The 25,932-nt window shown below is 37.1% G+C and overlaps 1 protein-coding gene across 2 annotated transcripts in view; it reads left to right on the top strand.

Moving 5' to 3' along the window:
- The window catches only part of INHBA (inhibin subunit beta A), a 42,367-nt gene extending 17,838 nt beyond the window's left edge, over nt 1–24,529 (top strand). For both annotated transcript variants that reach the window (XM_085570418.1, XM_021531979.4), the window contains one exon: nt 432–24,529. In XM_085570418.1, coding sequence (XP_085426544.1) covers nt 432–1,318 — 887 coding nt within the window. In that variant the 3' untranslated portion in view covers nt 1,319–24,529. The remainder of the gene's footprint in view (nt 1–431) is intronic.
- Nucleotides 24,530–25,932: the final 1,403 nt, after the last annotated feature.

Genomic DNA, 25,932 nt, shown 5'->3' on the forward strand with positions numbered 1-25,932 from the left:
TATTTCTTAACCAGATATTAGGTGTAGATTTTTATGCATATGGTACATATGGACTGCCATCATAAAGCATTTTTGATTTCAGCTCCCAGTGATCACAACTACAGCTTAAGCAAACCTTGGCAGCCACTGATGCTTATTTGCCATGAGATCCTTTACATTAATGACTATATTGTCACTATGAAAAATTCTCATGTTAAAATATGCCGTAAATTAGGCAAATGTATAGTTTTCTAAAATGAGAATTTTCACAAAATACAAACTGAGGAGGGGGTGAAGGAAGGTTAGAACAGAAGATCCATAAAAATTTAAAGAACCAAACAGAAAACCTAGGGCACTTCATGACTGTGGAAAAAGTAACAGAAGTCTCTTTAACAAAATGCAAGCAGACGTACTAACAAGTTCTTCCTGTCTATTTCCATTTACCAAATCAGGCACAGCCAAGAAAATGTTGCACTTTGAGATTTCCAAGGAAGGCAGTGAATTATCGGTGGTGGAGCATGCTGAAGTGTGGCTCTTCCTGAAGGTCTCCAAGGCCAACCGGAGCAGGACAAAAGTCACCATCCGCCTGTTTCAACAGCAGCGGCAGCCAAGAGGCAATTCTGAAGGAGCAGAAGATACAGAGGATGGGGGACTGAAAGGTGAAAAGAGTGAGACTTTGATTTCAGAAAAGGCAGTGGACACACGTAAGAGCACTTGGCACATCTTTCCTGTCTCCAGCAGTGTCCAGAGACTCTTGGACCAAGGGAAGAGTTCTTTGGATGTGCGGATTGCCTGTGACCTGTGTCAAGAGACTGGAGCCAACCTGGTGCTACTGGGCAAGAAGAAGAAAAAGGAAGATGATGGGGAAGGGAAAGAAAAGGAAGCTGGAGAATTCACAGGAGAAGAGGAGAAGGAGCAATCACATCGGCCCTTCTTGATGATGCTTGCCCGGCACTCGGAGGATCGCCAGCACAGGCGACGGAGACGAGGCCTGGAGTGTGATGGCAAAGTCAACATCTGCTGCAAGAAGCAGTTCTTTGTCAGTTTCAAGGACATAGGATGGAGTGACTGGATCATTGCTCCTACAGGTTATCACGCCAACTACTGTGAAGGAGAGTGTCCCAGCCATATAGCAGGCACATCTGGTTCATCATTATCTTTCCACTCCACTGTCATTAACCACTACCGCATGCGGGGCCATAGCCCCTTTGCCAACCTCAAATCATGTTGTGTGCCCACCAAGCTTCGGCCCATGTCCATGCTCTACTATGATGATGGCCAGAACATCATTAAGAAAGACATACAGAATATGATTGTGGAGGAGTGTGGCTGTTCATAGATGCTAGTGTGCACAAGACCCTTCTTGTTAAGTAGAAAACATATCAAAAGCCCAAGAAGAGGAAAGACCAGACAAGTATAATATTTTTGAGTGAAACAATAATCAGAAATATAAACAAAAACAGAAGAGAGCAAGAAAAGGGAGAGAGAGGGGAAAAAAAAAAAAAAAAGACTTATAGAGGACCAGAAAAGACTTCAGCTACAAAAAAGGAAGAAAACATCATGAAGCCGGGCTTGAACAAGATAGGTCTGAAAGGTGGTATGGATTGGGGATTTCCCCTTTCCTTCAGTATGCTCCTTATCTTGTAACACAGTATACTAAACATTAGTTACTACTAGGGGAAGGAAGTTCTGTTCTCTCCCTTAGTTACCCATCAGGTCAAGCCATGGTAGCAGCTTATCCAACCTGCAGAAATTTGGAAAAAGTCCAAAAGGTTAATGAAAAGCCAAGTGTATGATCACTGCAGTCACTGGCGCTTTCCCCCCACATTTACAGAGCAACTGAGTAAGTGTTTGTGTTTGTATATATATATGGCTATGTGTTTATATACATGTCTCTATACATACAGACACAATACACATACATATACTTAACATTGATCAAGGGTCAATAGTGTGCAGGTGTGTACACCTTCATCTTCTGCACTACATTTACAAAAAAAAAAAGAAGAAAAAAGAAAAAAGAAAAATGAAGAAAAAAACAGAACAAAAAATTAATGAAAGAATAAGTTACATTCTGTAAAGGTGCTTACAATGTTAGAACTATGCAACCTAGATGGTTTGAAACTGTTTACCTGCGAGAGGAAGAAAAAAAAAAAATGAGAGACTTTTTTTTTAAATGGAAGCAACTTGTTTTAAAAAAAATCTTTGGTGAGAGATACTTGAAAGGAACATGTTTGTCCAGTTACTGGAATCAAACATTTCTATATTTTGTAAAAAAATTTTTAATCGTTTACTATTTGCACTACAATGGTGTCTGACCTGTCTAATCCTTATTTAACAAATATTTGCAAGGGAGGGTGGTTGGGTGTGGGAGGGGTTGAGAGCTGCACTTATTGTGAGCTATACAAGAACTGCTACAGCACACAGAATAGCTATTTTTATTATTATAATAATTATTATTATTTTTTACCTTAAAATGAATAGACACATACACCAAAGACATTCATGCAAGCCTCTATAAAGTCTGTTTGTGGTTGGTACCATTCACCTGTAATGAGTTAGGGTTTAAATTAAGAGTCAGTGGGTTGATTGCATTCAGGCTAGAATATCTGTTAACCAGTTAAATTCAAATAGTGCCCTCAACAAAAATCACCATTTGAAGTAAGCCCAGAAAATCCCTGGGATCTGGATCCAAGGGGCTTGGATCTGAGGTTCATCTGAGCATAATCATACTGTTTTGTATGTAGAACACTAAACTTGGCCCTGATGCACAGCAAATGTGCATTGTAGGGAAACAACTTTGTCCAAGGGATATACATATATATGTATATATTTCTGTATGTATATATGTATGTATACACAAGGTATAAGCATTTCTGGCTTCATTTTACTGTTCTTAAAACAATGAATGTTTGTGTGCAAAGCACAGTATGTTAAAAGATTTTTTTTTGTTTCTTACTGCCAGGTGGGAGGCTACACGTTAAAATGGTATTTGTACAAGAGAAACCTAAAGTGCTGGTATTTTTGCAAGAGAAACCTAAAGTGCTGATATACAGTTAAAATGTTGATGTAAAATTGCAAGCAGCCTTGGGCCCTGTCCACCATTGCTCCTGCAAATATACAGAAAATGGCAATTGTGGTTGGATTTCTGTTCAAAATACAGTTTTTGCTGAAATACTGGCTTTCTCAACCACCACCCTCTAGCATGACAACTCTTAATGGGTTTGCATGTTACCTGTAAGACCCAATTTTCAGTGTCAACACTTAACCTGAAGGGTCCAATCTGTAGGACATAGGTAGATAGCTTGTTTTTTAAAAAAATTTTTGCTGTCATATTTAAAAGAATGTTAAACTTACCTTTGTCTTTGGGTAGGGGGAGATGATAAGAGAGAATGGGAGAAACCTTTAGGCCCTGTTTACACTGAATTTGATAACCCTGAGCCTGAAGCTTCAGAGTCTCATAGGTTTGCTGAACCAAGCCCCAGTTAGCTGCTTTCTGATGGGACAGGCTTCTAAATGCCTGCCCTGGAAAGAAGTACTAACATGGCTTCCTGTCTTGTCAAGAGCACAGTCTGTTAAAAAAAAAAAAAAGAAAAAAAAAAGAAAAAGTGAAAAAAAAAAGAAAAATTAAAAAAAAAAGAAAAAAGCACAATATAACCCAGTCACACTGGCTAGGGATAGTGTGTTAGCACCTTCATGGCAAGAACCATGTTTAAACAGTGTAATCAGGGCCTTCATTTTTTGTCAGCCAAAACTGTTTGTGTGTGCATGTGTGCGTGTGTGTTCTCTGTGTGTGCATATGCGCATGGTCACATGTCTGTATTTGTCTGTATCTATAGAGATAAAAATGAAAAGGGAAAAAAAAAAGAAAAAAAAAAGAAAAAAAATAGCCCTTTCCTCTGTTGAATAGATATCAACATACATGCGTATAGCTAAGTTTTCTATCTAATTTATTCCACAATATTTAGATTGCATAGTACAGCTAATCGGTTATACATTTATGTACTTTTTATACAACACAGTTTTTTTACAGACTTGTTTGCAATTTGTAAAAAAAAAAAGTCAAAAATATAATTGGTTAAACACTAGATTTGTCACTAAAGTGTTCTGTAAAATATCAAGGCTTTCTGATCTAAATGATTTGCAGAAGTTTGTTGGGTTTTTTGTGTTTTCTTCCTGGGGAAAGGGAGGGATACCAAATGCTAGCAGGAAAAATATCAGGAAAAAAAAATGATGCACAACTAATTTATCTTTATAACTTTAGCAAAGTTCCTGGCCCTGCTTATTTGAAGCATGTGGCAGAATTTCTGTCGATTTTTCTAGAAGCAGAGCCAGCCTTTGGAACAGCAGGAGCAGGGACACAGTCTGTGAGAGTTGTTGAGGATACCATTTAGTTCACTGGTCTTTGTACTTGGCCTTAAAATTGGGTGCTCCACAACTCTTATTTATATCATCAGATATCCTAGAATGGTTACTCATGTCAACAGGCTCTTTGATGTCAACTGGTCTCCTTAGAAGATCAGTAAAACTACTTACATGAGTAAAGTTGTGCCAGGATGGATCACAGGTTCCTTGTGCTGTGGGCACTGTCAAGGGAGAGAAAGGATTCTGAGTGAATGGCACCACAGCCAACACTGTTTGATCCAGTTATTTGAATGAGGCTGTTTGTATCATGGTGTATCTCTGAACACAGTGCTAAGGAAAACAGGTCAGATGGCTCACACTGATAAAATTTATTCTCAACAGTGATTAGTTAGAGAGTATTGGAGACCTGAAATCCCTGAACCTTCCCCTAGATGACAATGGCAAAACTCCCATTGGCTACTAGCAAAGTAGGCTTAGAAAAACTCATGTTTTTTTCTGGCTAAAGGAGAAAAGTCCTTTAAAAATAATTCTGATCTCGAATTTGATATCAGATTTAATGTGATGAATAGGGACTGGCCTGAAAAACATGAAACTAGTCTGAGACAACTTCCAAGTGAGGAAAGAAAATAGTATTTTAGATATTGTAAGCATGTTTCATGCTTTTTAGCTTGCATTTGTGTGTCCTTACTGGTCACAGATTTGAAAGATTTCTCCCTGCAATCTCTCAGTCATAGGGTTTTGATTTGTGGTCAGAGTTATTTAAAGTAGGGGGAAATGAAAAACTGTATGATAAAGTAAAATAAGAAATTTGGATGTTAATCAAGACTGAATGATTCCAGAAAAATAGCCCATCTCTGATAATTTGATTTAATTAAATCTGCATGGACTTAAAATAGCATTAGAAATTGCTACCATATTTTGGCAGTTGTTCTAGGGCACACAGCCTTAAAAATGACTTCTCCTTTCAGGTATGACTGTACCAAAAAAAAAAGAAAGGCTCGTAACTACTAACACATTCCTTTCCATATAACCTACTTACTGTTTATATTGAAAATACGTTTTCAGTATATACTTAATCACAGAGATGTATTTGTTTAGTACCTCTATAATCTTGCTGTTTGAGAGCTGACCACATTTGGTTGTCTTTTCACATCTCCATGTCAGATGCTCACTGGTTACAAAGCCTAAGAAACTGGCATAAGTGCATGTTAAGATGTTTCTTTGGGAGGGCTGAATGTATTTGTATCATTTAGATTTAGCAAAAGGAAATGCTTATAGATGCTTGTAATTATTATGCACTCATATGGTCTAGTGCCCAAAACTGTACAATTGAATGAAATGGGAGTTTTGTCATTGACTTCGATAGAAACAGTCTCCTACCAAATCATGGCAAAGTAGGGTTCCAATATATATATATATATATATATATATATATATATATATATATATATATATATATATATATATACCTCCTTTTTTTTCTATTTAGTTGAGAATTAAGCTGTCAAGTTAATTGAACAGTGAAACCACAAGACCATGTAGAGGCTAGCAGCAATATCTCTTAGGTAAAGAACATCAGGTGTCTGTAAAGTTTATGTGCAAAATTAAAAATTGATGGACTATAGTTGCTCATGTGGAATTGTGCCTTACTCTGTAAGCAATGCCATTGATTTTCAGAGAGTCTCCTTTCCTAGAAAGTTACCAGTCAGTATCAATAAATTGAGAAAAATCTATTTCTGAAGTATAGGTAGATACAATGGAAATTATTAAGTACTTTAAGTTAAACCTCATGTCAATAGTGTACATCAGTATAAGAACCAGATGCTAATCCCTTTCCTTACACTGAAAAAAACTTTACTCCCCCATATGCTCTCACTGGATTACATGTGGAGTAAAACGTTTTCAGCATGAGTAAATAAAATCATAATTTGATCTTCTGCGAACAACTAGAAGCAAGGTTTTCATGGGCCGAAACAAGCAGCACTTCTGGGTTTTATAGCTATTTATTTTTTGAGATATAAGGAATCTGTTAATTCTCAATGGGTTTCTTTGTATTTAAATACTTTCAAAAACTTTCATTGACAATGGGTTGAAGATATATATATATACACACATATATAATCTATATGTATGTATATATATCTTCATAATAATATGTATATATAAAATATAATACAATTTAATATAACATAACATATTATATAATATTATGTTATATTAAATTGAATTATATTATACATATACATATTATATATATGTCTACAGTATATATATACACACAACTATATATATGTATATACATATATATAAATTATGAAAGCCAAGATATTATGAAGCCTATTTTGTTTTTATAATTTTGTGTTTTGTTGTTGATATTATTATTATTGTTATTATTATTATTTTGCATACTACATGCAGTGCTTTAACCAATGTCTGTTTGGCTAATGTAATTAAAGTTGTTAATTTATATGAGTACATTTCAACTATGTCAATGTTTTCTTAATATTTATTGTGTAGAAGGACTGGTATTTTTTTTATTTACATTATGTTTAAAGAGGTAACAGTTTGATATGTTCTCATTTGTTTATATTAGAAGTTATTTATTTTCACGGCATTCCGTCTGGTATTTTGATATTTGGAAGGCATGCTACCTATACTTTGTACAGTTAGTGGGCAGTATTCAGCAGCTCCCAGTAGATTTTTAGGCCCTATATTAAATAAAAGACTTATTTGGGCTTTTTATTTTAGATGTTTCCTATTGGTTTGCCAGGACCACTCAGTGCACTTATTGCCAGACACTCTGCCTGTGTGACCAATTTATTCCTACTGTATTTACCCAGGACAGAGGACCAAAACCACCTCTGGTGTAAGTCCAGTGACTTCAGTGAAGTTATACCAGAGATGTATTTGGCTCACAGAAAAAATGCTTGTGCAAATCAATGCAAAGAAAAGGCAGAAAGAAAGAATCTTTGCATTTGGAATGGGATTTCAACATGTTAAAAATGTTTGGATCAGCTGTTACTTTATTTTACTTTGTTCTTTTTGTTATTTTGCTCTTTCTTATACAACAGCAGCAACAACACAAGTGAAATAAATAAAGGGAGTTTCACCAAGCCTTGTGTAATCATTCCTTAATATGCATTCCTTGTGGGAAATTCACGGGAACTTGGGAAATAATGCCTATTCAGACTGAACAGTATTATATCTTTCTCTTTAATGTGAATATGTTAAATGGACATTTGAATTCTTGGCCCAACAAGTAATGAAATTTTAGGTTGTTCACTTCTCCTTGTAAAACACATGGAGTACAAAAGCTAAAACCAACTGCAATTTCCCTTTGCCTGCAGACTGTTAGGTCTTCAGCTACTATCACCATAATTCCCTTGAAACAATCCAGAACTAGATGGTTACATAGATAAAAGAGGAATTTTCATTACTGAGAAAAAAAAAAAATTGGAAAGCTGTCAGTTCACATAGGTTAGTTTATAAATTGATAGGTAGTCAGATGAAATGATCAGAGGCCTGATTACAAGCATATGATTACTGCTCTGAGTGAGAAATTATCTGAGTACCCTCATATTTGAAAGCAGAGTGAATTTATGAAGGGTTTTCACGAATCATTGCATTCTGATGGTGATAGATGGGCTCCTGCTACATTCCAGTGGGATGATAATTCTGAAGTTGATCTGATCTTTAAGCAGATTTTTTGCATGATGCTCAAGCATTGGCCATCACAACCATGAACAGGCCTTTAATAATTAGGCAGTTAAAGTCATTCTACAAAGTCTGGAGAACTGAACTGGTTTCCTCTTACTGAAAATATATTTTTAAAAAAGCAATACAATCAGTGCTAGAGAAAGCATTTGTTTCAGAGACTACTAAGATATATTTGAATACATGCTTTCTTCCCTTCATTATGATCACTATTATACAATTTGACTCAGTGATCTTAAAAGTCTTTCCAGCCTAGATGATTCTATGATTATTATTGCCAGCAAAGACAAATTCCACTGGATTTGGAAGTTGCTCTAAGAGAATAAAACCATAAGAGTTACTTGATTCCAACTGCTGGTGTGTTAATCTGGTACAACTGAAGCTTACACTTCAGGTGTAAAACAGAGAGCTATTGTTTCTCTTTCATGACACAGAGTGCAGTACTAGATAGTTCAATCCAGATGTTTTCCATTTTCTCCAGCCATTTTATTTCCTTTTTACTTCAAGAATGCTGTTGAGAGCTGTTGCTATTGTACAAGCTTGTTGAAATGCTCCATCTGAAAAGAGCAGTGGAGAACTAAGAACCTTCTTTTCACAAGTAGAACAATATGCTAATACTGAAAAAAATTATCCTAAACAAATGAGACCAAGTTAATAACATACAAAGGCAGATAACATTAAATTATTCTGGTAAACAGATACATGGATAGTTTCTGCTCAGTGAGAATTTCTTATTTTACAGCATCTTCACACTGCTGCTTGGGCTACTGAGTTGCTGGCTTAGTTTCAGTGCACATCACAATTCTTTCCATGCTTGTCAGTGGGCAAACAGAGTCAAAGTTTTGATAGTTCATGGCTAGACAGATATGGCTGCCCTCAGTGATTAATTTCTTAAGTTGTTCTGTCTCCTGGAAATACAAACACAGACTGATTGGAAGTACTGCGTAGGGGTCAGGGTGACTGTCCTCCCTTATACTGCTGATAGAAGTATAGCACAGTGATCAAATCTGTGGCTTGCAAATACCTGCTGCCCAACTTCTATGACCTCTGGATGCTTCATGGTTTCAAAAGAGTTGTCTCACGCATTGTCACCAGATGATCTCATCTCTTCTGTCTACTATTGTTTCTCATCAGCTTTGCTAAAATTACATTCACTGAGAAAAGAGTGCAGAAAGTCACTGTCTGCTAGAGAATCCCAAATACTCTCTGCAGGACAGAGTTAAGTGAACAATGAGGTTTCCTTTTCCCCCCCAATAGCCAGCAATTCTGAGCACCAAAAATTGAAGGGTTGGGAGAAAGGTCCACATGACTAGACAGTATCTATGTTTCTTCATCTTATGAAGCTGTGAGAGTGAATGGGTTTATTTTGCCTTTCAACAGTGGACACAGGGACAGAATCAATCCTTTCTTGTGAGACTTACAGTACAGTGTTCAACTCTTGGGGCTTCAGCACAAGAAAGACAAGGGCCTGCTGGAGTAAGTCCAGTGGATGGCCAGAAAGATGACCACAGAGATGGAGCACCTTTCCTACAAGGAGAAGCTGAGACAGATGGAATTTTTTTAACTTGCAGAAAAGAAAGCTCCTGCAAGACCTTAGAGCAGCCTTCCAGTACATAAAGGGGGCTACAAGTGATCTGGAAAGGACTTTATACAAGAGCCTGTAGTGACAAGACAAGGGGGGAATGGCTTCAAACTATGCAGGGTAGATTTAGATCAGATGACAGAAATAAATGCTTCACCGTGAGACACTGGCACAGGATTCCCAGAAAAACTGTGGGTGCTCTATCCCTGGATGTGGTCAAGGCAAGGTTGGATAAGGCTCTGAGCAACCTGGTCTACTGAAAGGTGTTCCTGCTCATGACAGGGAACTACATGGTCTTTAAGGTCTCTTCAAACCCAGACCATTCTACAATTCTGTGAATTATTTAATATACCTGACTCATACAGTTTCTATTACATTTCAAAGTTACTGTTTCTGAGAAGATAGAAATGTATATCAACAGAGTTATGGCTTCCAGAATGTCATATAACAGCAGACAAAACCAACATAGCAGCTTTATTCAAACAAAAGCCTTCAGAGGAAAGTTGGCAAGAGATACCAGTAGAGACGCCTAGAGGGGCTCTTGAGCAGACGGCTCCTCCACAACAGACACACAGAATGCCTCTTATGGCTGAATTAGGATGCAGTTGGCTAGATCATAATGAAGGCAGATGGGTATTACAGACCTGGATGGTTTAACTGAAAGCAAAATGAAGTCCTGTTTTCCAAGAAAAATCACTGAATATAAAGGAGCAGATAGTAAGGTGGTAGAAAACATGTGAACTTTTCTGAACTACATACGCGAGTGATCAGAGCTAAATACTTTTGGAAAATGTAAAGATAACTGAAATCAGGCTAGAGGTAAAAAAAGAAATCCAGCTACAGAATAAAATGATGCAATTCCATACTCTTTCTACTGAAGGAGCCCATTCAAAAGTCAAAATCTTAGTTCACAACTGAGCTGTGTGTCTTCTCACTGATATGGGGTGATGCCAGACCCAGAAATGGCACAATTCAGGAAGAAGACACAGCACCACTTTCAGACATCAGACACTCATCACTTTTCTCACCAGGAAAGAATACAGAGGCCAGAAATCTACCTGAGTCTGGACAGACAGATTGGTCAACAAGTGACATATCACACTATTACCTTTTTTTTTTTCATTTTATTTATTTATTTATTTTTATTTATTTCTAGCAGATGACAAAACCCTCAGACAAATTCAGACCCTTCTCAGCAATGGCAAGCTACCTGAGTATGAATCAGGTTCAAATTTGGCATGCTTTCAGATGCATACCAATCCTTTTCATGTAAATCCTACTCCTTTCTCACGCTTTCAGTGGGCAGCCTGGTCATTTGTACATAGCTGTTGTGGTGAAATTGTCTCCAGGTTTAGACTTCAAGCTTTGCTACTCCATTCCTATTTCTATAACCTAAGAAAATAACCTCAGGCATAGGAGCTTTATGCTACCCCAACATGTCTGGACAGGAAGATGAGAGATGAGATAAATAAATTAATTATGTCAAAAAATAAGAGATATTCTCTACGAATAGAAACTCCAAGTCCACCCAGGAGCAGCCCAGTACTAGACCTGCCCTGCCAGTGATCCACCCAGGTACTGAGAGGTTCTGTAGCATCCAAGGAAAAGTAGAGGGACTGCAGAGAGAGAAAATGCAGCAATAGTGGAGTGTTTTCAACTACTCCCATACAGTAACAATTACATTAGGTCATGATGCAAAGATTGATTTTTTTTGCTGCCACAAATGGCTTCTTCAGGGAGCATCTAGACAAGAAGAAAAGTGTAACCCAACTCAATAATCTATTATCATAATATTGTTTTGAAATAGGAAGATAAGTTGTACTTGTCCATCTTTCCACCTTCCTCTGCTACAGCAGGAAAAACAAACCTCAAAATCTTATGAAGACTTCAAGAGGCTAAAAGGGATGGCTAAATATTTCAAAGCAGCTTCCAGATTATTTAGGGATACTGTAGCAGAGTCACAGTACTGAAAAACAGCCCAAAATTCAGTATGATGGGGCAGTAGAAAAAGTATTTGAGGAAAAATTAAAAAGAACAGAAATGTCAGTAAATAATTCTAAAAACATATTAGAAAACATAAAATTGGAAAATAATGAGAGCAGCCTGCAAAATCCATAACATCTAAGAATGAGCTAAAAGATCAAATAAGATAAATTACAATAAGCATCAATGTGTGCTATATGGAAAACCCATTTCATTTCTATGAAGGAATCAACAAGTTCATGGAAACACTTTCACACACTGATAGAGTCAGCTTGGATTTTCCAGGAGGAATTTTCAAAGATACCCCATAACTCTTCCTAAAGAAACCAACCCATCACGGAATAAAGTGGACAGCACAAAAGTAATATTTTTAATTAAAAGAGATGAAAGAAAAGGGGAAATGTCATTAGTGTCTGGTTCCACATTAGGGACTGCACTGTGAGCATTAAAATCTGAAAAATGGAATGAAAAAAGGCTGGTGGCATGGAGTTGTTGAATAACTTGACAAAATAATGAAAGAGCAGCTGAATATGAGAAATCATAGACTTATGGAACGGTTCATGTTGGAAAGGACCTTAAGAATCATCTAGTTCCTATCCCCCTGCCATAGGCAAGAATGCCATTCACTAGACCTGGTTACTCAAAGCCCCATCCAACCTTGAACACTTGCACAGAACTGTGCTACATGCATAGAAATGAACTGTCCCTCAGGAAAAAGAGTTGAGCATTATAATAACCAGTGTGAACTAAATGTGCATCACCAGTAAGAAAAGCAAGCTGAACATTTTATTCAACTGTTGCTACAGTGGAAAATGGAAAATTCAGACATGGTTTTGAGTATATCAGACTTAAGGGTAAACCAAAAATTATCATTTGGTAGGTGTCAGAGACTGAAAAGAATAATTTCTCTCTAGACATCTTGGGTTTCTTTGTGTGTATGCTAGGGGTGGGTCAGGCTTTGGTCTGGTGAGGTAGTGCCCTATCCCCCATTCCCCCTGCCCCACAGTGTCTGTCAATCATGCACACTGGAGGCAGCCTCAGATTTGCCTAACCCAGTCCCTGAGTGCTGAGAGACCATAAATGCCACCATAAGTGCATCAAGGCTATAAGAAGCCAGACCATGAGACAAGCTTGTTGCTCCTTAACTCTACCTTCACCTTGGAGTTTTCCATCCATTACATCACTGGAACCCAAGAGTTGGTGGCTATATGTCTGTTTTTCTATATCTTTCCTGTCTTTCTGTTTTTTTCCCTTTCTTCTTATTTAACTCTTTTTTCACAGACTGTAACATCAGATGGCTTTAAAGGTTTTTATATTGAATGGGCTAAGTCTGTGCTGTGAGGTGTTTTATGTTGTACTAAATAATTTGCCAAAATTCTTTGATTTTTCATAGTTTGCCAGTAAACTTTGTGTGATTTTTACCTCTCAGGACTATCTGGTCAGTATTTCTCTTTTGCGTTTACCCAGAGCAAAAAAACCCGAGGTTTAACCCCTGGATTTAAGTGACTGGGGTTAGACAGTCACTTAAAGACAGCAATAAGGCCCCTCTCTTGCTCTCTCCGAGTCCAACTTACTAAAACATGCAATTGTTTTAGAGGGACAGAGAGAGGGAAGAAAAATAAAACATAAATTTTAGGTCATCATGTTTCTGACTTGAAAAGCTGATTCGCACTTTTACCTCGGTAAAATACCATATTTTCTCTGGTAGAATAACATGGTGGATCAGGTTATGAGAAAAAAAACATTGATCCTCTGTGAACAGAGAATTCACTCTATATAACAAGCAAGAATACATTTATGCTGCTGCAAACCAGGGAGTTTTGTTATCCTTCTGATGCAGTCAACTACTTGGTGGTTTTGGGTTGTGGGTTTTTTTTGGGTTTGGTTTTTTTTTTTTTGGTCTTGTTTTGTTTTTTTGTTTGTCTGAGTTTCTGGTTTTATTTGGTTTGGTTTTATTTTATTGGTTGTTGCTGTGTTTGTTGTTCTTCTTGGTTGGTTGTGTTTCGGTTTTGTTTTTGTTTTTAAAGATATATTTTTAATATCCCTTCCTGTTAAACCACAAAACTGTATTATCCTCATTTTCGAGCAGCTACAGACTGTGATTGTTGTCTTGGAGCTTTCTTCAAAGGTCAGTCATACTTCCTCCAAGCTCAAGTCCTCCTAGCTGTTCCAGGGAATCCCTGTGAAAACAGACCCATGGGTATATGGGCCTATGAATGGCCAGGTTTGCTTTGCTCCATTCATATACCAGCAGCAGAAATCATTCTGTTTACATTCTTATTCCAGGCCTATGCTTTCTAAGAAGAAAAGTGAGGGAGGAAGTAAGGAAAACTAAAATAAAGATGAGGCTAAAATCAAAACTTGTCTTCACAGCATTTTCACATAAACAAAATTGTTTGACAAGATTCTTTTTTTAATAAGAAAAAGGAGGGAACAAGGACTGAAAAGAAGTGGTTGTAACTACAAAGATAGGAACACATCAGTGGGTAATAAATATTTATAAAGTAAGACATGCCTCAGCCTGCCACATAGGCTTTCTACAAAATGATATATGCATAAGTAAAGTGTGATAAAGAAATGCAGAGTAAAGTAACACAGACTCTAAATTTAGACATGTGTAGATTTTCCCAAATGTTGCATTTTCAAGTATTTTTTTAAAAAGGCAAGGTTTTGTTTTGTTTTGGTTTTGTTTTGTTTTCCAAACTAAACACAACTATTTCATGCCTTCATTTTTTTCTTTGTTTCTTCAATTTTTTAAAAATTTCCCTCAACTTCCAGCCTTTGTTCCTTTGTGTTATAACACATTGTTATGTTCAACATGACCAAAGTTGTACTTTTAATGTGAAATTGGTTGATACATTTTATAAAAGAAAATGAAAGACAGACCTTTGACTGAAAGGGGATGTGGAAATTTGCTTGGTGCCATAATGTGGTACATCCATAATTTTCAGTGAACCCCTTTCTCTGCCAACTCCTGTCTGTACGCCCTTAGCAGTACATTCCCTGACAAAGCAGCTGAACACACCACCACTTCATCCAAACTGAAAGGTATTGAAAGGTAAATTTTCTTAGACTCTCCTCTGAGATCAAATTAAAACTTTCCTGATACATTTAGCAGAATGCTGGCCAGATCTCTGTGCTAAAAGTTCTATGTGTCAAACCTGGCACTCAAAAAATGACCTTGAATAGATCCTTACTTGTTTCTGATAGGAAAAGGATGTTTTACTGTTATTAATAATTGTGAATCCTGCCATTCAAACATGAAGTCTGAGCTGCTTTTTTTTCCTGTGTGTGTTTGCCTTGCAAAATATGATCCTTTAGACATGTAACATGCTTATGCAATGCAAAAGGTCTGGCAGTATTACCAGGGGCATGATTTGAAGAAGACAGGGTGATGCAAGCAAACAGAGGCATTAAAATGTAAAATGGTCTTCAGTGGTTGCAGAATATGAAGATGGTGTGCCAATAACTCGAATCATAACACCATATGCATTCTGGGATAAGTATTAGGAAAGTATTAGGAAAGACAACTTTTTAACTTTTAAAATGAATACTTCTGCAACAGAAACAGCTGTCAGACAAATATAGAACCCTGAAATGTCATTTTTATGGTCTTCTTTTTTTCAAAGTAATACTACAATTTAAAGTACAGCAGAACAAAATTACAGTTTTAAAGAGAAAAAGAACAGATTTGATTTTAAAGACTAGGTATAGGAGAAGTGAGTCAGACCTGATCTTAGTGACACCAGAAGAGATTTGGAGTTACTGCATTCTGATTCCTTCTGATGCAGTCCAGTATGACTGAAAATGAGATCCAACAAACTCTGGAATAAACAAGGACAGAAATATCCTTCATTATGGAACAATTGATCACAGTCAAAAAAAAAAAATATATATTAAAAAGGTACATAAATTAAAAAGTTACATAAAGCAAAAAGGTACATAAGCACAACACAGAGCTCCTTGAAAAGCTGATGTCTGACCCAAGTTCAGGTACTTTCAGCCAATGTGAAGAAAGGCACAGCAACTCAGTTCTATCTGTTGAATAAATTCCCTAATTTGGAATTAATGCAAGGACGTTCAGGGTGGTTTTGAAGAAAACTGGGGTGGAAGGAGCATGTAAAGATACTTATAATGCTGATTCTGGCAGTGCTAGTATGTGCTTTATCGAGCAAGAGAGTGAATAGACAGGAAGTCAGAGAAGTATTCTAAGATACAGCAAGCAGAACGACAGATATTTGAAGTTCTGATCTGGAAGTAAAGCTGCATATAAACTTATTTATTTGTTTAGATATGAACCTATTCCTTGTCTTGTAAACTAGGTGGCTATGGTGTTTCTATCAGAGGAAGTCTTTCATCTACTAAGGTAGATGTTGAAAAGTAAAAGATTTCTTGCTTTAGTGATTCATGGCAAGGGGCACACAAAACCAAAGCATAGGTTGCCACTGAAAGATAGAAAACATACTCTTAGGTAGAAATATTCTGTTTAGAAATATTTTTTAACAGCATACTTGACCAAGCTTAAATATAATATATAAATCATAAAAATGATTATTCAGTAAAATAGTTATGTAGATTAACAAATTCACCTAATCATAATCCTTTAAGATTTAGGAGTATTTGGAAAAACTTGTTTTCGAATACTTTTGTGTGATTTGGCATATAAAGGACAAATGGTAGAGATTGCAGCCACAAACAAAGCCCTTTGCTTTGACCCATGTGTGTTGCTCATCCATTCCAAAAATGAAAAGCAAGGAAGTAGAGCCTGCTTTAATTTGCCTGCCTTGCTTTAGCTTCCAGTATCAAACTCCCTGTTATAATTGGGAAAAAGATATTTCTGTACTGGGCAGGAATTGCTTCTTTCTTTTGGAGTTTTAATTAGTGCCACACTTCACAAGAGGGTAAATTCTTCGGCTTTCCAATAATCGTATACTGCTTGTACCCCATATCTCTAAATATGTTTTAGTCAATCTCCATAAAAATACAGATCATCCTTTGTCATCAAATTTTGTTAAGAACTGTTCCTTGCAGTAAAATTAACATTTTTCCTTATTCAACCTTGAAGAAATGGCTAGTCTAATAGGACTAGAATTATGACAGACATGCCTGGTATTTGCAGTTCTACACTCACTATATTCTGTTCATCTCAGCTATATAACTTGTTACTCACTTTTTGACCTGAATTATTATGCAATCTTACTTCATGCTATTTAAAAATTACCTCATTTCACCTTGAGTACCACAAAGTAATGACAGCTAAAGTAATTTCTATGGTTTGTATTTAGTTTTTGGAATCTATTCAGGTAATAGGCCATACCAATGTAAGGATGTTATTATCTGAAGAATTGCTGTGTGCTTGGATAAAGTCTTAAGTCTGAATACCTAATTTGGACTTCTGAAACAATCACAATTTTCAAAGAATAAGTAGTGACTGAATAACATAATAAATACAAAAATATCATTTCAGTATTGTCTAACATAGGGGTTTATAATTTTTATAACCAAAAATGTAAAGATATTATTTCATACACTATAATAGAGAGATTGCAGAGAAACTGGTGAAAAAATTTATGATTAATAGTATGGTACTGTAATTACACAATAGAATTTAATCATGTAGGTTTGTGAAAACAGTCAAGATACAAAATTAAGAGGTGTCTCAACCCCAGAGATAGTGGGATGAATCCTGCTATCCTTGCCACGTCTTTTTCCTAAGAATTTCTATTGAGCTAGTTACACCTTTCTCTTTGCCCCTCCTTCAGTGGGACAGGATTGTCCCTAAGCTCTTTTGCCATGTTTAACAGGAACAGGTTTCCTACACATGGTGCTCTGGGCAAAGACAAAGCCAGTCATGGGTACAGAGGCAGCATGTTGCTGCATGTTGATTCAGCAAGCCAGTTCTAGTGATGGCAATGCAGGGCATGCTCCCTTCCTCTGGAATAAATCAATGCTAGAAAAAAAAAAAGATGATAGCATGGATCGACGATTGGTGTTTTGAACCTCAAGTGGCTTGTGGAGGCAGAAGTCAACACCAATGGGCTAACAGAGATTGGGCTCTTCTGAACACACAAGAGGGTTTCCTTGGCATTGGACGGAAAGTCTGGGAAAGGGAGAGAAGTCACATATACAACTGAACCCTTAGAAAACTGGCCATCAGTATGTTAGAGGACAACAAGATTAATGGCCTTGGAGAATGGCTACTTAAGGACCTCAATGTGATTTGAATCATGATTGAAAAGTTCAGTAGGGTAGCAGTGACCTACTAGGTCTCTGTGGAGATAGGTACAGAATTTTAAAGCACTGCTGGCATTTGCAAAACAAGTACCTAGTCCTGGAGCCACACAAACTTTGATGGCTAAATTTCAGTGGCTGTTCAGAAAGCCCATATAGTGGCCAGTGTGAAGTTTCTAGCCACACTGAGTTGCAAAGGGCAACAGCTCAACAGGGCTTCACAAAACAGACTTCTCCTGGATGTTTCATGTTGCCATGGATATGATCAAAACATCAAAGCAGAAAACATTCTGTTAGAATAATCTCTATTCTGGTTAATCAGTGGCTAGAAAGTAATTTAGGACATCTAAAGCATAGGAACCAGGAATTACATAGCCCTTTCCTAAAAGGATTGGAATTTTCTCTGAGGCCTCTAGCAAATACACAAAATTTGGCCATTTTGCCACAGGTTTCATTTGCTTACACTTACTCAGTACTTATTGAATACAGAATATGACAGCAAAGTGTCTGAAAGATCTCCATCCAAATTATTTATGACATGACTATACACAATCAGGTGAAAGCTTCTGTCATATTTATTAAAAAAAAATATGCCAAAGAGAAGCTCCAGTATTTTCCAGCCATACTACCTTTCATTGTAATTTTGTAGCTCCACACAAGCAAAGTTTAACTGCATCTGGTAAATGTCTATGGGGGCAGGATGACTCAGTCACTTAAGTATGTAGCTTGATTTCCCCTATTTCTGCATTACAACAACACCCCAGTTTGTAACTTGTAGCAAGTCACAGGGTCTCTTTCAGAGGATATTTAATGTGAGGTTCTTAGTGCTTACTAAGAAGCAATCCATGGCACTTTTCACAAAAGTAGGGCTATTAACCTGTTTGACCCAACCAATATGCATTAAGCACCATGGGAGGAAGAACTAGTTTAGCACTGGCTGAGAAGGAAGACTTCCACCCACTGAACTAAAAACATTACACTTAGCAGTTGCATGAGCAGATATGTACATAGACATATGTGTGTTTTTAGTATATGCATACTAAAAATATACACAGAGTATGTTGAAGAGAAACCAAGGATTAACCTGATGTGATAGCTGTAATTCACCGTGTTTTAGGTTAATCTGTTACAGCATTCAGCAGCAAAACTGACAAGGTGTTACATGATCATGTTTAGTCACATTACGTGTGTTATAAACCAAAGACAGAATTTTCTTTGATGAAGTTTCAGCATCCAGGGAGAAATCCCTAATCTATGACTAATCCCTAATCTGTAGCCTTAAACTGCTTGATTTACACCAGTAGAAAAATGCAGCAGAGGAATGAGACTCACATTATTTCTCTCATCCCACTGTTTCCTCTCTACATTATGGCTGCTAAGAACAACTTTCCTACTTGATATGTTTTTCTTTCTGTCAGCTGCCACCTTAAATTAGCCTTTCTTATGTCATTTGGTAGTTAGGATCGTTGGGTTCATGTCAGGAGATGCATTTAACATACTTCTGATACTCCAGTATAAGCAGCTGTGACATGTGGGCAACTCTGAACATCCACAACCATCACCACCAATTACCCCCTTTATTAATCTAAGCTTGCAGTGGATACCCAGGGAGAATTTCACTGTCAGTCTAACATTTCACAGCTTCCCATGTTTCATGAATATATATGTGCTGTGTTTCACATTTCACTTGTTTGCTGCCCTCCCAAGCACCAGCTTCTTAATATTAGCTGCTTTGGTACTAAGACATAAATCACTTTTTTATGACTACTGCACCATTTTTCTGCTAACAGCTGCTATATTGCATTAGGCCACATTATATGTGATGAAGAACGACAGAGAGGTGGAGCATGATGTGTGCAGCCTAAGAAATTTATTATGCTATTCAGCTGATAGGCCTATTCATCTTTCAACACTGAGAATACAGTAAGTCCTACTAACCCAAACTAACAGCACTCCAGGAAAATGTTAAGAATGTAGATTATATACAAAATAGTAAACTCTGATATTGTGTATTCAGCTTGGATAATCTAATTCTTGATAATGGAGCCGATATATTTTAGGCATCTGTTACCCTTAGGATGCTTTAATAGAAAGGCATTTATAATTCCATTCCCAAGCACAGCAAAAAACTGTATTGAACAATGAAGCTGTTTAGTTTGTGGTTATGTTTATACAGCTCAAACACACTCAGGACTGCAGGCTGTGGGGTGACAGAGATACCACATCTCAGCTGAAATAACTTATGACTTCCTACCTCAAAATGAACATTCCCTGGACTCACATTTTGGAAGAATGTAAGTACCAACCTAGAACAATGCAGGAAGACCCTAGGGTGTCAGAATTGCTGCTTCCTCTTACCTGAGAAGTCAAGACTCATTCCTGTGTTTGAAGCATCCCATGCCATATTTATAATTTCATGCAACTGGGCTTCTTTGACACCAGCATATATTTTTTAAATGGGCTGTAAAACCTGGCAAATGTGAAAACCTGTTTGAAAGCTCTGACCTCAAACCCATCAGGAGTTCTTGCAGCTATTTTTACTGATTTCTGAAAATGAAATTTGTGAGCAGAATTCTTCCAACAGAAGTAACAGTCATTTCTATAAGAAAAAAACTAAGTAATTAAAATATGTAAATTTGAAGTTATAGTAGAGATTATTTGGGTTATAATAGTACAGACTGTAGAGGATTTCATAGGTGGAACAAAGTTTTAAGAAGCTCTTAAAAGAAATACTGTTCTTTCCCATGCAAAACCCCCTGCAGCTTCTGCAGTTATTGGGAATTCCTTAAATCATAGCATTGAATCTCTGTATTAAGGAATACACAAATTCAAATCTTTACAATTCTAACTTTTCCCTAATTATCTTTACAGCAACCTTCATAGTGTGGGAATACAGTAAACCATGTGGTAATGTTAATTATGTGCAAATGGCAATTGTAAAGGTTTTAATAGTGACCTCTGCAACTAGAAAACTTATTGATCATTTCTAAATGTATAATCACATAATGCTGGCTTAAACACCAAAATCCTAGCCTAGCTTGTACCAAAGTCTATGTAAAACCTGGACTGGACTCCTGAGGAAAAAAAATCTTGTTTGGTTGCTCCTCAAAAAATGTCAAATATTTCCCCCTCTTCCTCAATAAACTGAAATATTAAAAGTTCAACAATGATTCTGAATTATTTGATAGAAATATGAAGAAGTCTGATTGAATCACAAATTCATACACAGCAATCCACGCTGATTTGAATCTAAAGCATTTGTAAAACAATGACTGGAGAAAGATTTTGGCAGGTGTGAGGTGATGGTCTGTAGTGATGTAGAGTCCCCAGGCAGGTGCAAAGGAGAGGTGAGTAACCCTAGGGTGTCAGAATTGCTGCTCTCTCTTGCCTGAGAAGTCAAGCCTCATTCCATATCGATAACAGGCAGGTCTTGTATTTTCTATCAGGATATCAGCCTTATTGCATGATGCCCTCATTTCTTGTGTGTTCTGAGACCTATATACAATAGCCTTTTGCTAGCTCAAATAGATCTGTTTTTAGTTTGGTGGTAGGTTCTTGTTGTGGGTTTTCTGTGTTGTTTTGTTTAGTTTGGGCTTTTGGGGGAGTTTTTACTGGTTAATTGGTAGGCTGGTTTGGAGTTTTTTTACATAGTCTGTAGACTTGGGAAGCTGGTGAGATCTGTTTGAAAATTCAGAGTGCACCAAAGCACAGATTTTGTGCTTTTCATCTCTGTTACCCAGCAGCACAGATAGACAAGATTTTCTTAAAAATCAAGACTTTTTTTGGTGAGCCACCAATCATTTGTACACAGAGCTGAATAAGCACGGCTCAATACTATGTCACAATACTTAGATAATATCTCAAAAGGGCTTTCTTCTGGCACATGGGAGTTAATGTTCCTAAAATTTAGATTTTTTGCTAAAACTCAAAAGCACATTTGACACCACTGTGTCTGGTCAGCTTTGCTGGCTGCAGTAAACAGTAAATAAGAGCACATTTTTTGTTCTCTTCATCCTTAAAATTAAGTTCATGTGAGCTTCACTGTGTACCAGCATACATGCTCAGCAAATATGCTGAGCATTAGAGCATGTTCAGTTTGAGCTTGCCACTATATAGAGGTGTTATCACTCACTCCTTCAATGCAACCATACAAGACATTTTGTTTTGAAGAGGTTAATCTCTGAACGTTATGAAGTGTTTTGAGTGTTAATGGTCTCTGTTGAGTTCTGTATTGCTTTGAGATAGCCCAGCTTATGCATCTGTTTATTTGAACTCAGACTAGCTAATGCAGTTGTTTATTTTTCCTTAACTAGAGAACCAAAATCTTTATTCTATATAGTTTTAACAATCAATTCCTAAGAAATACTTTTTGTTTTTCCAGAATAAGAACTTGGATAAAGTTCTTCACTATCAGTGGGAAGCGTGAGATGATTTTATCCACATTTGGGTCTGATTGTTTTAAAAGTGGAAGAGAAATTACAAAATCTTGTGACCATTACATATGTGCAAAATTATTTGTTTATTTGATTTTTTTAAACTTAGTAAAATGCATTAATTTATTGAAATTTTGTTTGGATAAAACTTTCCCTTGACACTATAGTCTATATATTTTAGTTTGGTTTAGTGCCTGGATGCTTTGTATAAAGCCAAATCCAAAAAGTACATTCTCCAGCTATACCTAAGAAGATTGATAGTTAACCACTTTTTAACCTTTCCAGTTCTATGTGAGGAAGCATCACTGGTCTCAAAAAGATTGCTCTAATTTCCTTACAAGGAGCAATCTTTATTACAGCAGAATTAAACATTTTAGTCAAAGGAAACATTTATAAATGTTAAGCAGAATCCTATTGATGTTTTCAAACAGAAACTTTCCAGTTCTTAATTTGTACTAAGGGTTTCTTTTGAAATTTACCTATATTTATCTTTAATCAATGTTAAAAAGCCTACTTGAAATGTCTTCTGACCTGAAATGACACTTCTTTCAAATTGGTGTGTTGCGATCTGGCAGTAAAAATGACAAATTTTAATTCTGGGTAGACAATTTTTTTTTTTATTGTTGTTGATGTTTTTTGTTTGGCTAGCATAAAAATACAAATAAATAAATCCTTTATACAACTCTAGTCTTCAGATATAACTTGATCAGCAAAATTGTCCTTTTATTTTTACCCATGTAAACAACAAGTAACCGTATTTGTTTTCACAGGGTTACTTCATACTTATGCAAGACAAAAACGAGCAAGATTTCCTGTCAAAATAGAAAAAAAAAAAAAAAAAAGGTTAAAAAAAGGGGAAGGAAAAGAAAAACAAAACAGTGAAATAGAGCCACATCTCTCCTGTGTGTTGCTCGACTCCAGCTGAAACAAAACTGACTTGAGACTCTGCAGAAGCATAGTTTGGAAGTGAGAAGAATAAATTGAATCCTGCAGCAGCAGAGCAACTCCCCCAGACACCGCACTGGGAGAAATCAGGGGAGTTTCAAGGGGCTGTGGGTGGAAAAGAGGATTACGAAGAGCCAGCGGGACTTGGCTGACCTTTACTAACTTCCTGACCCTCACTTTCCCCCCCTGGGAGCTGGGCTCTGGTCGTGGGAACAACACCTGCCTTCCCCAGCCCTATCTCCACAGGGGCTGCTGCTGCCCCACGGGCGCCTGGGGCCGGGAGCGACCACAGCAAGGGGAAAGCCTCCTGTGCTTCATCAACCCTGTTTCGGGGCCACAGGGAGGAGGTAGCAGTGTCATGAAAAACTTCTGAGGGATGGTGAGCAATGTGGCTCATTGCTGAAGATTTTTTGACACCCTGCTGAGAAAAGTGCCCAGCCCCACCTCCTTGGGTAAGATCTCAGCTGATGGAGTCCTATGGACCCGAGCCAGAAAGACAGCTCACAAACAGAAGCCACTATCAACTTTAACTATGGCCCGTGCTCCAAGGTGTTTTGGGGTGGACAGCAGAAGTTAACCACAATTCTAATTCAGTCATCTATGCCTATACCATCAGTATTTTCCTCACACTCAATGTTTAAAGCATCAGCTACAGAAGTAGGCAGGATCTGAACAACATACATGAATGAATATTGAATACACTTTCTGTATCACACTGTATCTCTCATCGTAGTGCATAGGACTACAGAAAGTTATACACATATTTCAATATATATGTTCTATGGACTAAAAATGTATCTACACTTGGGGCAACACCTGCACTTCTGCAGATTCCTCTGCAGACAGATTTCCATCTACAGTGTTAACTTGTGCACTCTTGAGCATGTGTGTGAATCTGCACACATTTATCTAATGTGCACATTGGCTATCCTTAAATTCCTGTTCAGAGGAAGATCATTTACCCTACAGTAGTGATAAATCACATACCACTTAACATATCAACACAGTGATCATAAATGGCCCAGCATCCATACAAAACACAGGCTAGTGACATCACCACTAGCAAATATTTTGGCCCTGCAAGGCTGAGTGTAGGCTCAGGGCAAAAGATAAGGGGATTTCTGTTGAAGCACACTTTTCCTCTTTCTAAGCAGTCATTCCCCTTTTTTTGCCCTTCCAGTTTCTTCCTTTTCTTTCTCCAGCTCCAGCTCACCTTTTCCTTCCTCTGAATAATACAACCATTATATATCTTTCTAAGTCTATCTTGCTGAATTAAATAAACTAATCCATCTCATAACATTACTATAGTGCTTTTTATATCTCTCTTGTGTAATATTGTTCTCATTTCTATGACTTACACAGAAATAAAAATTGTATTTATCTGTTTGGATTTTTTTTCCAACAGGAAACTACAAGACTATTTGACATCTTATACAGTAAAGGCTTGTAAATGTCCAGATACAGGGGAATTAAATGTAGTATAAAAGTGTTGTGTTATACATAGTCACATATATTTTGTGTATGGCAGCATGAGGAGGAAATCAATAAACTCCTCAGCTCTTAGGAGCTGTGGGTGCTACAGGTGGAGCAGATAAGGGGAGGAAGCTTGCTCTCTCCTCACTTTGCTAGTGGCAATCTGGATGAATTAGAAAGGAGATAACAGACTTCCAATGTGGACATGAGGAAACTCCCTTAACCTTACAGAGACCTTTATAATTCACTGTTTTATTATTATGTGCTATAGCTATAGCTCTTTTCTTATAAAATGTAGAATGCAATAATGCAAACATGACACAGTCTGAAACATAGAGTTATTCAATTTTGAATTCCACATGAAGGTACTAGAACATGAAGTGGAAAATTATTAATGCAGATAAAAACTGGACAGGTTGATGTCTGCAGATAAGTACAGGTTTTGAGATTAACAGTGAAGCAACTCATTGTCTGAAAAATCAGCAATGGGAGGGAAAGGTCTGTCTGTCACAGTATCAGATCTTGGTGGTTACTGCAATCCCTGTTGGGTAAATAAGATGTGGATCTGTCTAGAACTATGTGAGAAGTGGGAGGAGGAGACCTCCATTCTGATTGTGATCTTGCATCTTGCGATGTCCATTTCAAGATTCTTTTACTTGATACATTTCTCTTCACACCTGCTGCCCCCTCCTCATTCTTGAAAGGGCAGAAGGTGGCAGAGATAAGCACTTGTTTGTGGTCCTGCCTGGTTGCATATGAGAGCTCACATAAGGCTGTGGTCATAGGTCTGACCTGGGAATGGTGTTTCCATTGTACAACAGGAGATCTTGACAAAAGTGAGTTGGGGAGTCCCCAAAGTGAGCTGCTTTAAGTGGTAGTTAAGCTAATGCCATAAAAAAGAAAGCTCTTTTTATGAGCCTTTAGTGAGAAATAAAACCAAGTAAGTTGCTGAGATTGTTTCTAAGATGTAGCTCCAATAAGGTGTCATATCTCAATTTCAACAACAACATGGAAACCTGCTGTTTTATTGCAATGTGTTTTTAAAAACTTTGGGATGCTTCAGGTGGCTACAAGTAATGCTGGAGATTTAAGCAACAAATGCTTGGATGAGCTTAAGCATTCTGGGTTTTCCTGTGCTTAATATGTTGCATTGCTATCTTGATATGTAATGTCACAGATGGTAATATTAGTCATGAAAGAACAAAGAAGCCAAGTCCACAGACAAAT

Source organism: Lonchura striata, chromosome 2 (genome assembly GCF_050655825.1).
Source record: "Lonchura striata isolate lonStrDom1 chromosome 2, ASM5065582v1, whole genome shotgun sequence".
Classification (NCBI taxonomy): domain Eukaryota; kingdom Metazoa; phylum Chordata; class Aves; order Passeriformes; family Estrildidae; genus Lonchura; species Lonchura striata.